General features: G+C 45.0%; 1 protein-coding gene across 4 annotated transcripts in view; it reads right to left on the minus strand.

Annotated features, from left to right (window-relative positions):
• LOC111862558 (insulin-like growth factor 2 mRNA-binding protein 1) overlaps nucleotides 1-16,168 on the minus strand; it is a 197,484-nt gene that overhangs the window by 84,315 nt on the left and 97,001 nt on the right. Inside the window, exons 1-2 of one of the 4 annotated variants that reach the window (XM_023848076.2) lie at nucleotides 12,202-12,439; nucleotides 11,911-12,087 (exon numbers count right to left, since the gene is read on the minus strand). The exons of 2 other annotated variants lie outside the window; for them this stretch is intronic. In XM_023848076.2, coding sequence (XP_023703844.1) covers nucleotides 11,911-12,014 — 104 coding nt within the window. In that variant the 5' untranslated portion in view covers nucleotides 12,015-12,087; nucleotides 12,202-12,439. Of the gene's footprint in view, nucleotides 1-11,910; nucleotides 12,440-16,168 lie in introns of those variants that run through there. One more of the 4 variants, XM_023848069.2, reaches the window with a different exon arrangement.

Consider the following 16,168-nt stretch of genomic DNA (forward strand, 5'->3'; position numbering starts at 1 on the left):
GTAAAGTTGTCCCTATGTTTAACTACTTAAACACTACGCCATAAAGGCGTGTGGGGGAGTGGATGCATAGACCCACATTCTCTTGACCTCGACACTAGTTCGAGATGAGTGGTCAGATTCACGCCCCGGCTGTCTTACCCCCGGTATCAACTCGATAGGAAGTTGGACGGACCCCAGAGCCAGTCTGGACGAGGTGGACAGGGGAAAATTCTGGACCCCACCGGGACTTCCACCCCATGGACAGTTGCTATACCAACTACGCTATCCCGGCTGTGATAATCCTTCCTACAGAACCAGACCTATAAAAACGAGGTTCTTTGTGCTGCTGCATATGGTGAGGTGCGTGGACAATAAACTCTATACACTATTACACATTGCAGCGAGGGTTCGGTTCGGGCATGCATTGTCAGAATCTCCTAAGCTATTTGTTGAAGAAAGTTTCGATCAAAAACAGCAGGGGCAGAGAATTACTAATAAAATAAACACGTTTAAAAGTTGTGAAATTTAACCCGAAAGGTGGAATAGCGGATACAGACTAGACGGTCGTTGCTAGGCAAAGCCGAGGTTAACAATGTTTCCACATTAACGAATATAAGGCAACAATATAAAAACTGTGGGAAGCGGTGTTTTCTATGGGGTCCGTACCGAGGTTACACAACGAGGCCCAATCGTAAAGTAATTCTGATTTTTCTTTGGACTGAGAAGACTTAGTGTGTGCTGTAGTGATTTGTAGAATGTGCAGATTAATGACAGTGTTATAATTATCTGCAGTTACGTGTCAGAAACGCTCAAGAAATCCAATTATCAATCCAACCTATTTTCAAGCCACTAGCAAGTGACAAGTGTGTCAGGAAGGGCGAAAACTGCGAAAATGAATGGCGGAATTCCCGAACAGATTGGATCTGTATCAGCATATCAGACTGTTGGGACACCAGCTGTGGAATCTCCACAATACTTCATAGTCACACTTACCGGCTCAGACACCGTGGCTGGACAGGGGGTGCACCCTACTTATATAAACTATGTAGAAGGGCCAGAAAACCAAACCATCTATGCCACCACCGATGGACAAATATGGTACCCAAAGAACATGATGGGGGGAGCTGGAACTCTACACACCGCAGCACCTGGCCAACAATACTCTGGGAACACCACTGAGGTTGCAGATAGTCTGAAGGAGAGTAATTTAACACAAGGAACAACTGCAGGCCAGTTACTTGATCAGGGGAACTGTGCCTACCTTATCCAAAATGGCTTCGATCCAAACGCGGGACGTGCCCTCACTGCAACACAGACACCTAGTCCGCAGACAGTAACAGCTGACTTTGGCGGGAAGTACTGGATGGTGGCCCCCGGAAGCACAACTATTAAACCTCCTCCGAATGTTGATCGGTATCTTGAACCCTCTTTCACCAACTTTATCTCGACAGCCGCCATTCAGTGGTTGTGGCAAAACTTCGAAGTAGCTCAGGGTGTGAGCCTTCCTTGCTCTACAATGTACAACCATTATCTCAGTCATTGCTACGAAAACAAATTAGTTCCTCTTACTGAAACAGAATTTGGGAAGATCATCCGTCTTGTTTTTCTTGGCTTGAACACCAGAAGACTTGGTGCAAGGGGAAAATCCAAATATCACTATCATGGGATCGCTGTAAAACCTGGATCATCATTAAATATACTGCCAGAACAGGGGAAGTCAGCTGTTCGGCAACGTCTATCACGACAGACACCCTACAAAATGCTTTCAGGCTCAGATGGCAATGAGACTAGCATCCAGAGAAAAGAAATCCAGGCTGAGCAAAATACCAGCCATTTAGCCATCTCTAACAATTTCAATTCAGCACCACAGCACCGCCATCAGTACCTGGGTGATGCATCAGTAACAATGCCTGATAAAATGCTTTCAGGCTCAGATGGCAGTGAGACTAGCATCCAGAGAAGAGAAGTTCAGGCTGAGCAAAATACCAGCCATTTAACCATCTCTAACAATTTCAATTCGGCACAACACCGCCATCAGTACCTGGGTGATGCATCAGTATCAATGCCTGATTTCCCAGATGTAGAATTTCCTGTGGGATCTGCCATTCCTGTGGGCTTCACAGTGAAAGATGTGGCCACATTTCGTAATATCTACAGAGAACACTGTGAGGCACTTCAGAAAGCAGTTATGAAACTGGAATTATGGACAATTGAATGTCTCTGGAGAAAATTCTGGGGAAGTCAGGATAATAATGGCGATGAATGTGAAAAAGAGAACCATCTGTCCAAAAATAAGCTGTATCTACTGTGCAAGTTTGAGCCAGTTCAACAGTTTGTCCGACGAGTGGATTACCTATTCTACCAGAAACTAGTCGAAATTCTCATTCCTGATGTTCTTAGGTCAATTCCAAATTCAATAACACAAGCAATTCTGAAATTTGCAAATGAACTGGAATCGTGTTTAAAAGGAGCCATGACAAACTGCCCAGAGGAAATGAGGCACGTCAAAGAGTCGGCTGCGAGTGCCTTTGCACAGGTTTTACGGCGCTACACCTCACTAAACCACATGGCTCAAGCTGCTCGTCCTGTTCTTCAGAACTCTTCACAGATAGACCAGATGCTCGCTGGACTCAATAAAATCGACTTTCGCAATGCAAAAGTACGGGCATCATGGGTGTGTGAGTGTGATGATAACATGCTGCAACAACTGGAAACGGATTTCAAAGAGACGCTACATCAGCTAAATTCATTGGAGAAGTGGGCAGCTTGGTTGAAAGGTGTAGTTACGCACACGCTGAAACCATTTGAAGGGAAACCCAACTTTGTCACGGCTGCGAAACAGTTCTTACTCAGATGGTCATTTTACAACTCAGTGGTCATAAGAGACCTAACCTTCCAAAGCGCAGCCAACTTTGGCTCTCTTTATCTGATCCGCCTGCTGCATGACGAATATATGTTCTTCCTTATTGAGCATCAAGTGGCTCTGGAGACAGGCGAGACTCCTATTGCAGTCATGGGAGGGAAAAACAATACATCTAATGCGAACCCCACAATGGGAATCTCTCCCACACAACTGGACCTCATGTCTCTCTTGGAGGAAGTTCACTTCAACAGCCTTGCTGCTGGATATAATGAACGCAACCACCATCCAGTGGCCACAGGGCTTCAAGATCAGCTAACTGCAGTTAATTCACAAATGGAACTAAAATAACTGTAATTGACGTAAGAGGTTTTCTATGTGTATCACGATGCAGCAGCACAGTCCAGCTTCGGGAGAGCCCAGGTAGTGCAAGAAGAAAAGTAAAAAGGCGCTTCACAATTTCTGTCAGCCAAATGGGATATAGGAGAAAGCTACTTTGAAAGGTACTACTCCAGTACTAAAGCAACGTTAAATATATTTAACGTTGTGTCCACGGTTGAATGAGACAGTCGTGACGGGCTGCAAACGGAGGGACATATCTTCCGGGGCTGTAAACTGTACGAGGACCAAAGGGCAACAATGACGGATAAGTTGTTGGACAAAATAGCAAGAAAGAACACCCTAGGTCAGTTACATGGCTCTTATGGCTACAGGGAAAAAAATGTGCAATATTAATAGTATACTCATAGAATTTGAGATATATTAAAAAATCGCGGGGTGGCCGCTGTGATAGAATAAGATATGCTACAAAGGGCCGCATGCGCATTGCTTAGGCCCCTTTACTATGTACTTTTTTTTCAAAATAAAAAATTCCATGTATCAGTGTGTTTGTCGCGTAAAATGGTTCATAATTGGGTCGAGAAATTCTCCCAAGGACGTTCGGAAGTCGCAGACGAAGCCCGACCAAGCCGCCCTGTTGAGACAGCGACAGAAGCGGGTGAGGAGTTGACAGGGACTGACAGGAGGATGACGTTAGACAGTGTAGCAACTGTGCAGTGGGTGAGGAGTTGACTGGGACTGACAGGAGGATAACGTTAGTCAGTGTAGCAACGGCGTAGCGGGTGAGGAGTTGACAGGGACTGACAGGAGGATGACGTTAGACTGCGACAGAAGCAACTGTGCAGCGGCTGAGGAGTTGACTGGGACTGACAGGAGGATAACGTTAGACAGTGTAGCAACTGTGCAGCGGGCGAGGAGTTGAATGGGACTGACAGGAGGATAACGTTAGACGGGGTAGCAACTGCAGCCGGTGAGGAGTTGACTGGGACTGACAGGAGGATAACATTAGACAGTGTAGCAACTGCACTGGGTGTTCCCATGCTTTAGCGCACAGCATGATGCCTTATCGTTTGAAGTTTCGGAAAGCGTGCGCACGGCGGGTGCTCAGAGAAGTGAAAGATCGAGAAGAGAGGAACTGAATGGGTCTGTCCTTGCAACATCTCTTACGGTATGCAGACGAAGATGTGCTTAACAGGATTGTTGCTGGGGACGAATAATGGGTGCATCACTACCAGCCGGAATGAAAGCGTGCTTCAATCCAGTTGAAACATCCCAGTTCACTTTCAACCAAAACACTCGAAGTTTAAATTTACGCCATCTGTTGGGAAAGTTATGCTTACCGTGTTTTGGGATCCTCAGGGAGTATTGTTACTCCGTTTTCAGAAGCGTGGTGAAAATGTGAATTCTGCATCGTACTGTGAAGTTCTGAAGCTTCAGGATACAATTCGCTGAAAACATCCAGGCCAACTGGTAAGAGGGGTACTGCTTCATCATGACAATGCCAGACCCCATACAGCCCCAGCAAAGGTTTCAAGAACAGCTGTGGGAACTTGAGCATCGGCCTTACAGCCCGGACTTGGCCTCTGTTTACTTCCATCTCTTTGGCCCGCTAACATAAACGCCTTGGTGGCAAACGTTTCGCTACTGACGAAGAGGTTGTAACGGAGGCGCGAAAGCGGCTGGGACAACAGTCACAGGACTTTCATGCTGCGGGTTTCGTCTCACTGGTAAAGCGATGCAACAAATGTATCAATATCGGTGGATCATATGTCGAGAAATAAACGTTTTATCCAGTTTCGAATGTCACATGTGTTAAGTCTTATAACTATCTGTGACCTATTTACTGGCTCTCCCTCGTATACTGTGTCATCTTCCCTCCATCTGTCATAATTACTTGAGACACACAATGAAGTTTAACTCAGTGCAGCAAAACGCTACATAAGGTAGAGGGACCACCTACACAGCGAGTATATTTTCAAATTACAACATAGAATATTAACTTAATTATAAAAAGAAACTGAGGTGTAAACAAAGCTCGGTAATGCTGCTTTCTAATATTTACTGTACGAACAGAATCACTATAGTCAATTATACCTCAGACCGCTAAATGTCACAAAATATTAAAGAAAATAACACCAAACAAGATGAGAGTACATTCTAACCTACTGGGGCCTCACCAAGGAGCCGCCTTAAGGACGAAGAAATTGGAGAACACTAGTGTGAGATCAGATATGCGAAGAATGGAGACTGGGTAACATAGAAATAGGAAGAAAAAGCGTCGATACCAGTTCGACTTTGTGGTGGTATTCGAGAATGAGGCCTCAGAAAAGGAACAGCAGAACCAGAAGATAGGCCGCTGCTAAGAAACGGCGAGATAAGCACGTTTCCATGGAAATTAATATCTACGCAACAATAGTACAATCGTTGGAAGTGGTATTTTCTATGCGGTCCGAAAACCGTTACCAAGCAACGACTGTTAAGATATAACAGAGAGACTTGGTGTGTGTTGTGCTGATTTGTAGAGGGTAAACCCCGTATCTAGTAGCGAATAAGTAATAAATATAAAAGGTCTGTGCTTCGGGAACCCCAGAATGCACCAAATAAAGAACATGGGACTTGTTTATAAGCAAGTAACTAAGCAACGCCTCATTCAGCTTTTCCCTCTGGGCCATACCATGCAGTCCCTAAGCCACGGCATATGGAAATCGCTTTTAATTTTTCCTCCTATTTCAATATGTAGGTCTACGTTTAAACTAGCTGTAAATTTCTGTCCACTCCTGTTTACAGTTCCGCTGATGATATAAAACCGGAAACGGGAGACCTAAGTGTTTCTTGCACAAGTTCTTGTAATTGAATCATAAAAGTGGAGAGCTCTGTTCTTGATATACAGAATGATTCTAAATTATAGTCATGGTTTCCGTGGCCTATAAACGGAAACCCCGACCATAATTCAGAATCATCCTGTATAGTGGGGACACAACATGTATCGAGACCAAGCACGCTAATATGAAACACCCAGGTAATGTTGGCATGCAAAACTGGTGAATGGATAATACAGAGTAACGGCTGTCAAATAAGGATATACTGCACAGTTCGAACGAAAAAACTGATATATCAGCCAAGTATATGCCTGTTTCATCAACTGTGTATGCTCACGGGGGCAGATGGGGATATGTGCGAAAACAGACCTTTCTTCATGAAATTAAATTATACAGTTTACCTAGAAGCCTTGACGAATCCAGTCCGTGAGATGTAAGGGGTACATAAACCCTCTCAACAAGACTAACAATTTCACATGAGACAATACTGTTGTGCTGACTGCATAGTAAAAGTTTACTTTTGGAAGAATTACGAGTGCTCAAACCGCCTCTGTGGTCTTGTGGTCAGAGTTCCTGGCTACAGATCCCAGAGGGCGGGGGTAGTGGGTCTGAAACGGGATTCAAACAGCCTCGTGAGGATAACTGACGAGCTACCTGAATGGAAAAGTAGCGGCTCCGGTCTACAAAACCGAAATTAACGGCCGTGGGGATTCGTTGCGCTGACCACACTATCCGCAAAAGTTGGCACTAACGTCGCCGACAAGCGGCGTTCGCTCGATCGGTATAATTCGCTTGCGGACTACAGGCCACGTGGTTTGTTTGTACTACGAGTGCTTAAAGTGACATCCACCGAGTGAAATAGCTACTAGTGCACAGAAGTAAGAATTACGTACAAAACAATGCTATTTTCTCCAATTTACTGTAAATATTTTAAAAGCTGCAGGTGTCTGAAACGACATCCATCAAGCAGGAACAGTTAGTAGGACTTGGTTTGCATAAGCAAGCCGGACACTTGTTGAGGAAGCGTGCACAATCAATTAACGAAAACTAGTCTGCTCCTAGACAGGGTCGTGCTAAAGCAGTAACTACAAATTAAGTATATTCTGCTTACTTCTCAAAACCAGATGATACTTCTGATGACAAGAAACACCTGTCAACATGGCGATAAAGCTTACGCTCCATAAACGAAAGAAATTTCTTAAAAGCTGAAGAAGTAACGAATCCGATAAACAGTTCCTTGTCGTGGACTGATTCCAGGGTTATTTCGTCACCTGTGGGCTTAGAAGTTGTTTCGCTACAGCGGCAACTGGCAAGGCAACTGTGAATGACGAACTCAAAAAGATATGAAATGAACTGGCCCCAAATGGAGCAAGAGCCCTACTACTTCGTCAGCAAAATCTTGCCGACAATGTATGAACCCAGGGTCTTCCAATTACGAGTGCCAACCAGTGCACCGCCATGTTCGGCGGTGTATCACGGTTATGGGGGAGGAGACTGAAACTGCAGAAACAGGAGCTGTATGTTTTCGCCATCATTTTCTGGGAAGTAGTGGCTCTGGAACGGGGTCCACTCAGCCTCGTGAGGATACCTCAGGAGCTACTTGAATTGAAGAGTAGCGGCTCCGGTCAAGAAACCCGAGATCAACGGCAGTGGGGATCCGTTGCGCTGACCACGCGACACCCTCTATCCGCAAAAGTTGGCACTAACATCGCCGACAAGCGGCGGTCGCTCAGTCGGTATAGTTCGCTTGCGGACTATAGGCCACGGAGTTTGTTTTATTCGCCATCAACGTCTAGAATGCACTGGAGTAAACATAGCCTCTTATCCAGCATGTGTTTACAGCTTCTTTGTTTAATTTATTTGAGGCTGTTAACAACTCAGTCTAGAATACGGAGCATTTAATGGCAGGCTTGCTAATGATTCCAATCCAAAACATCGACACAGCAGGATCATTCAACCACGACGTTCTGTTCCGGGTATCAATGACCCTTTTCCTTAGGGTAAAGTGACTGAAATGTGAAGATGCCCACCCGCCTTCATCAGGGGCACTGTGATCTGAAGCTACAGACCTGTACTTCACTGAACCTTAGTCACATGACAGAGGTTATACTTAGAAACGTCTAGTCAGAAATCAATTAGTCTATCATTTCCTCGCAAGATTACCGTCTGCCAAGAGTCAAATATTTCCAGCTGACACTTCATGGTGCGTGAACACAAATTCATTCTCCATATACGTCCCTGAGCAGTATGAGTTAGATCACGATATACAGATTCACGATTCATTATCGTGATCACAGGATTCTCAACCAGGTATGCAGGACATTTCGGGCGCTAAAGCTAGTTCGTTCTGGAACTATACTAATACTGTGTAAGACAAAGTTAATGTACTTCTATTTGGAAGAGAAAACTATGGGTTACTCACCAAGCAATGCCAATAAAAAATATTGTGGCATGATTTAAATCATGAAACACGTGTTTCTACATCTTAGACCATTTAAATTTTTCATCAACTGTCTAAACGCTGAATCTCTCATACTTCGTGCATGGCTCGAGCTTATCAGAGGTTATCTATCACGTTTCGGAAATTTGTGCCAGTTCCGTCTTCAGTTAAACAGGATACGAATCAAAACATACCTCAGTAGAGCTGGTTCGGTTTGACAGAAGCTCCAATTAAGGGCTACACAAATCAACTTTGGCGATAAAAGGGCTGTAAATCCGCATTCTATGAAGACACAAAACAAAACAAACTCCGTGGCCTGTAGTCCAGAAGCGAACTATACCGACCGAGTGACCGCCGCTTGTCGGCGAAGTTAGTGCCAACTTTTGCAGATAGAGGGTGTCGCGTGGTCAGCGCAACGAATCCCTACGGCCGTTAATCTCGGTTTTCTAGACCGGAGCCGCTATTTCCTTGAAATATATCCTCAATTATCCTCACGAGGCTGGGTCGACCCTGTTCCAGATCCACTACTGCTCAGAAAATATGGTAGCCGGGAATCGAACCCGGGACCTCGGGATATGTAGCCAGCAACTCTGTCCACTAGACCACAGAGGCGGTCATACTATGAATATACTGGTATGGTAAATTAAATACACATTATTCCTTCGAAACTTGTTAACAAAATATTATGTAAGAAGTAAAGTCTCTTAAAACTGACAACCCTGAAACAAGAACGCGGTGCCGTGCCATATTCTGATTATTGTTCTGTTCATTTTAACGAAGTCGGCCAAGACGTGTTCAATAAAACCCCACGTTAATGAAACAGGAACGGAGGCCCTGCATGATGCCTACTTCCCTTCAAATTGCTTGAACCCATAGCCTACAGACGATGGAAAGTTACGTAATTTTCGCTGGTGCCTGTGCATATTAGTCTGCGTGGAGCCAAGTTAGGTGGGTCCCTGTCACCACGGCATGGCGCGTCCTCAGGTTGCGGATGGAGGAGACGGCCTCCAGGTATGGAGGGAAGCTGTGAATATAGTGAATAAGCAGTCGCGGACAGCCAACAAGGGTTGGTCCTCCAGCTTGAGGGTTGGACGTGGGGGTAGCAACTACTCCCCGTAAAAAAAAATAAGCTTGTTACAAAATATTTCAAGATGGATATTAAGAGACATGGCTGAATAGTACGGACTGGATCGATCTGGCTCAGGATAGGGACCTGTGGAGGGCTCTTGTGAACACGGTAATGAACCTCCGCGTTCCATAAGATGCTAGAAGTTCTGCGTGGCTGCACAATCAGCGGCTTCTCAAGAAGGGCTCAGCACCATGGGCGAGTGGAGAGAGTGAAACTAATCACACAAAGGCTCGACGTTGCATACAATTACAACACGCCTGTGTTTCTTAACAAGAAGTTCTGGGAAGAAGTGGGCTAAGAAAGATTCGTGCAGAATTTGCAATTTCAATTACGCCGCCCTAGTCTAATCAGCTCCAACAGTTACTACTTATTTCAACGGGTATTTACAAATTACGCGTGGTCTCCCTGCTGCTTTAAATTCCAAAATAAATAAATAAATATCATTACATTGGAAACGCCTGTTATAGCATGGAGTTACTGGACCCCACATTACGAGGTAGAAGCCGGGATAGAGTAGTCGATATAACCACTGGGTACGGGGCTGGACGACCCGAGTGGTCGGAGTTCGAATTCCGGTGGGGGTAAGACTTTTCACTTCACATAGTCCAGACCGGCTATGAGGTTCACCCAACTTCCTATCCAATGGGTACCGGGGGTAAATCGGCCGGGGCGTGAAGCTGACCACTAACCACTCACTTCCAGCTAATGCCGAGGTCAAGAATATGTGGATCTATACATCCATTCCCCCATACGCCTTCATGGACAGCTTTGCCTTACGCGGTGCTACTACAGGGTTACCTCATTCACGTCGGCAAGTTAATATCGGGGCAAGAAGATTGGGAAGTTGGGAAGTACAGCAGATGGTCACTACCGAGGCAATCTTCATAACACGTGACGGATGGGAGGACACGCTCAGACTGTGTTCGTGTAAGTGCACCAAGCCCTCCGGATCTCGCGTGACAATGGGAGTTAAGAGGCGGCAGCGCTACGCTTGGAGACAACTGTAACTCGGTTTTATTTCGTAGAATTCAGCTTTAACAACACCCGTAATTTAAAAATACATTTCATAAATTAAACGTGGTTCCTTGATTTGAAATCTGTCTCGTGTGTCTCGCTCCTTCTTAGATGACAGAGGCAGTACATTTCTCCGAAACGTCGACAGACTACAATCAGACTACACGGCGTCTTATCCCAGGAGACCGTACTCAAAATTTATGCTGGGGTTTGCTTAAACAAACTGCACTTCGAAGCACAAGTGATATTCCACAGGGCTATACTATCTGTGGAAAATGTGGATCTATACATCCACTCCCCCATACGCCTTCAAAGCTTAGTTCTTAGATCACTGGGCGCAGGGGTAAAATCAGATCTAGATTTGATACTATCTATGGTTCTACAGCCTTTTATTGGACCTTGACCGCTTTTTCAGTTTCTTAATCCTCTATACAGTCGGTAGGGCCCCTTAGACGGGGGGTTCAGCCAGTCGCAGGCCGCTACGCACACAAACATCCAGTCCTTGAATGGGATTCGAACCCACGATCCCAGCGTTCGAGCGAGCGAAGACAGTTCATGCCTCAGACGGCGCTGCCACTGCGACCGGCTACATAGCTATAGGGGGCCCACTCAAGTTATAAGGGTTATCACCCCGAAGGGCAGACAAGACATGTCAAATGAAACGGCGCGTTTTGTTGGGTAAATTTACAAACATTCCGTCATAGGCTTAAGGTACTGCAGACACTTAACAGAAGGCCTAATAACAAATTTTCGTAGGAAATGTATTTATGCGGACTCGAATTCTATTTATTCCGGATGGTGGAACATTCATGTGCCATAAACAGGCCTAAAACTGATACTTGCCTCTTAACCTCTTGACTCTTCGAACGGGAGCATACAGAAAGCAAATTCGGAGAAGAAATCTTAACGACAAATATGCCTATTTGCGGCACACTTCATAAATACAGGGCACGGAAGAAAATACATCTTGTACGTAAATTCCACAAAACCATCCGTGGATTATGATCTGATGTGTCTCTAAAAACATTTCCATGCCTTAATAAATAAGGTAATTACTGTACAGGTTAGAAACCACTTAATTACCGAATTCCAAAATAGTATCAAATTAGAAACTACAAAAATTTAAATAAAAAATTATACATACAAATAGGAAAATACGTTTCCAGCAGAGCACACCAGCCATAAATGAATTTACGTTGTATCATAATTTACATTATATGCATTAAAAGAATAAAACAGGGCTGATACTTCCCGGCCCAAATAACAAGAGACACGAATGAACCCAGTTTAACGCATGGTTACGCCCCTTTCTCATAACCCCAGTCATTACCTCATTTCTGGTCCTCCCCCGTTCTTGGCATCGTCACTGCTATCCATTTCTGGTGACAGAGTCATGCTGGAAGGTGTGTATCCTTCTGCAGCGACAAACTCCATGAATTCACGTCACACGGCCCTTCTAATGAATGACAAGGCTTCACTTCGTTACACATTCACTACACTCTGCATGCTGAAACAGCAATCGTCCCAACATCATCACGAAACTGATTTCTGATGGCATCCCACAACTTGTGACGTCACAGTTTCAATATGACGTCAATTCCTTAACACAAGCAGAACTCACTAGACAAAATTTGACTGGAATCGCAGAAACTGAAAAATCCTGGCTGAAGAACAGAACTCCACAACTTCCTTGAAGAAATCGACTTCGCCCATCTACTTCATATGCAATAAACAGGTTATACGAATACTACTACTCTGTCCAAAAACATCAATTTCCGTGTCTCTTGCCACACACCACACTACAAGCGAGCGATGTTTCTGAAGCAACGCTCACCGCCAGAGAGGCACGCAGCTTCTACTCCGTTGCAACTATACACAGGTTCCCCTCCCATCGCGCAAATCAGCCCCCCTCCAGCAATCATTCCCCCGCCCCGCACACAAACCTAGGTCACTCCCATGGCAGATTTCGCCGTATCAACATCCACAGCTCCCCTCCAAACATTTATCCCTCATACTCTCTCCATTAATCTATCAAATCCCGCCGGCCTCCTCACACTCCGAACCAAATTCATGCGGTCACATGGGAGGGAGGGAACCCAGACTGTGCTACCATCTAGCGGCACGGGAGCGGTATTAACTAATCGAAAGAATGAACTCTCTGCTCTCACATGATCAAAGAAGCACAGCAGGACACGTCATCTTGAACGCATTCGGAACTGCTTCCGCCGTCCTTCGACGTCTATCTTGTAGCAAAGCGAATTTAATGGCAGCGCAGTGTGGGGTTATTGACCATTTCGGCAAAAGCGTGCCAGTTGCCAGTGGGCCTACTCCTATAAATTTATTAATTAATAATGTAATAAATACAACACAACATTAACGACATAACTGCACAGGGCTCTGGGAAAAAATGACTTGAATCAACTAGCAACTTAAACAAGAAGCTCTGGGAAAGACTAGTCGCATACTGCCGTTTTATGATACGGACCGCATAGAAATTGACGCCTCCAACAATTCTTCGTTGTATCCAGAACGTGTTTACCAAGCCGTTGCCTAGCAACGATAGGGGGTTACACAGAACGAGACTCCTTTGATACGACATAGAGCACAATTCTTCCACTTTGAGTGTATTCCTTGCATCCAGAAAGTGTTTACCAAGCCGTTGCCTAGCAACGATATGGGACAACAAAAACGAGACTCCTTTGATACGACATAGAGCACAATTCTTCCACTGTTGAGTGTATTCCTTGCATCCAGAAAGTGTTTACCAAGCCGTTGCCTAGCAACGATATGGGACAACAAAAACGAGACTCCTTTGATACGACATAGAGCACAATTCTTCCACTGTTCAGTGTATTCGTTGTATCCAGAACGTGTTTACCAAGCCGTTGCCTAGCAACGATAAAAGGGATACATACAGATGCACGGAATGAAGTAACACGGTGAGATGGGCTCTGTGGCCATGATACATGTATCCAGTGTCATAAAGACTGGTCAGAAGGTGTCAGGAGGGGACTCGGTCTACATACACAGAGAGCAAGGTGACCTCGCATACACCTACACTTGTTTTTAATAAGGAAAGTAAGCTAAAATCTGTCCACTCATATTTTCATGTTCACTTCCGGTGTGCTCGGCCGTGACGAATGAACGAGTATACTTCCATTCAAAGCAACAGAAAGTGTTTTCCGTCCTGACAATGGGCGGTAAAATGGCGAAACATGCAACTACTCCTAGGAGGGCCTTGGGTAGACCCTCGGTTGTACCCATGACCAGAACGTGCACCTCTAAGGGCGAAGGCACACCAAGGAAACTGGCAACCGCAACGCAACCGCAATTTCCGAGAATTACCAGCCTGAGTTGAACACATTTAACTGAATAGAGCAGCGCAAATTGAGGAAACGGTAACGCCGTAGCATGTGTGCAACTCAAGCTGATAACGATTCTCGGAAATTGAAGTTGCGTTGCGGTTGCCAGTTGCCTTGGTGTGTCCTCGCCCTAATAGGCCTACTAGCTAAAAGAGGCTGCCCCTATGACGTAAACATGGAACATGCAAGTGTACTTTAGTGTCATAAACAAACAAGAGAGGACGTCCCTTTTCAACTAATGTGCTTAGAAGTCTCTCTTCTTCAAAGATATACCGCGTTCATATAATGCACTCTCGAGCTCAGGGATGCTTGTCCGAAACTGAAAACCTGCTTTTGTCTGCAAACATATGTTACCATCAACACACTGGCAATTCCATGAAAACAAAGCAACAGCTGTGCAAATTTGCTTCGCGGGATGCGGCTCCGTCTAGGCAGAACGCTACCGACGTTTCGATGGAACCCGCAGTCACAGCCGTCAGCAAAGCTCATATGAAAGGTAAGCTGCTAAGTTGCCACTGTGCTTAACCAATCTAGCACAGCGCCATGAAGACGTATTGGGGGGGTGGGGGTGGATGTATACACACACGTTTTCTTGATCTCGGCACCAGTCGGAGGTGAGTGGTCAGCTTCACGCCCCGGCCGCATTACACAATTGGATAGAAGGCTGGGTGGACCCCCAAAGCCGATTTGGAGGATGTGAAGAAAATTCTTGGTCCTATCAGGACTCGAACTCTAACCTCTGAGTCGCTCAGGCCGTAGCTAGTCGCTACTCAAGCTTGGGGGTTGGACGTGGAGCACGCAACTACTCACAGTAAAAATTAACCTTCTTACGGAAATGTTCAGGAAGCATCGGACCTGGACAGAGTCCTTGGATAAACGGCCTGAACTAAACAAAATGGATATGAGATTTGGTACTTGGAATGTAGGAAGTTTGTATAGGGCAGGTTCGTTCAGGGCAGTGGCAGAAGAAATGTCAAAATATAAGTTAGATTTAGCGGGAGTACAAGAGGTCAGATGGGATGGAGGTGGCATCGCACCAGCAGGAGACTATACATTTTTCTATGGAAAGGGGAAAGAAAATCATGAATTAGGTACAGGTCTTTTTGTACATAAGAGAATCGCATCAGCAGTTAAGAGGGTGGAGTTCGTTAGTGATAGGATATCATATATAATACAAAAGGTCGCTCGTGTGATCTCATTTATGAATGTTCACGCCCCAACAGAAGATAAGACATAAAGGATAGATTCTATGAAGAACTAGAAAATGTATTTGATAAATTCCCGAAGTACCCTAGGAAAATTTTGTTAGGAGATTTCAATGCCAAAGTAGGGAGGGAAGACATTTTCAAACCAACAATTGGGATTGAGACTTTGCATGAAATTAGTAATGATAATGGAGTTAGAGTAGTAAACTTTGCCACATCAAAAAATCTTACTGTCAAAAGTACAATGTTCCCACATCGCAACATCCATAAATTTACTTGGATATCTCCTGATGGGAAGATACACAATCAAATAGAGCATATTTTGATAGACAGGAGACGGCACTCAAGTACACTTGATGTCCGATCATTCAGGGCAGCAGATTGTGATACTGACCAGTACCTGGTGGTGGCAAAGGTTAGGGAAAGCCTGGCAGTGAGTTGTAGGATGTCATTATATGAAGAGACAACCACTTGTTGAACTGTTCTATAATATTTATTACAGTTGTACAGTGTATACAGGCGAACTTAGTTTGAAGAACTGAAGAATAATAATAATAATAGTGAACTCCTTGAACACCGAGGTAGAATTATAGAACTGTAGAAATCTAGAACTCAAAGTCAAAGTCACATTGCGAATGACGGTCGGTCGGTCAGTCAGTCAGTCAGTCAGTCAGTCAGTAAGTGTTGGTGTCGAGCCCCAGATATTTATTACTGTTTGACATTTACAGTCTTGTTTTTTTGAGGGGTGCCCTCTCTGACGAGAGGAGGGGGTCTGTCTTTTATATATGCTGCTGGCCCTTGCCAGCGCAGTCTTTCTCGGGTCCGAGTCCCTCGAGACTCGCGACCATATTTTACTGTCTCAGATTAGAAGTCAGAGTCAGAGTCAGAGTCACGTTACCACTGACGGTCAGTCAGTCTGTCTGTGTCCTGTCCATGTGTAGCGCCCTCTCTGACGAGAGGTCGGGTCTGTCATTTGTTAGTCAGTCTGTAGTAATTTGTCCATTGTCTGTATTTACACATA

The sequence above is a fragment of the Cryptotermes secundus genome, unplaced genomic scaffold (assembly GCF_002891405.2).
Source record: "Cryptotermes secundus unplaced genomic scaffold, Csec_1.0 scaffold1031, whole genome shotgun sequence".
In the NCBI taxonomy this organism is placed as follows: Eukaryota; Metazoa; Arthropoda; class Insecta; order Blattodea; family Kalotermitidae; genus Cryptotermes; species Cryptotermes secundus.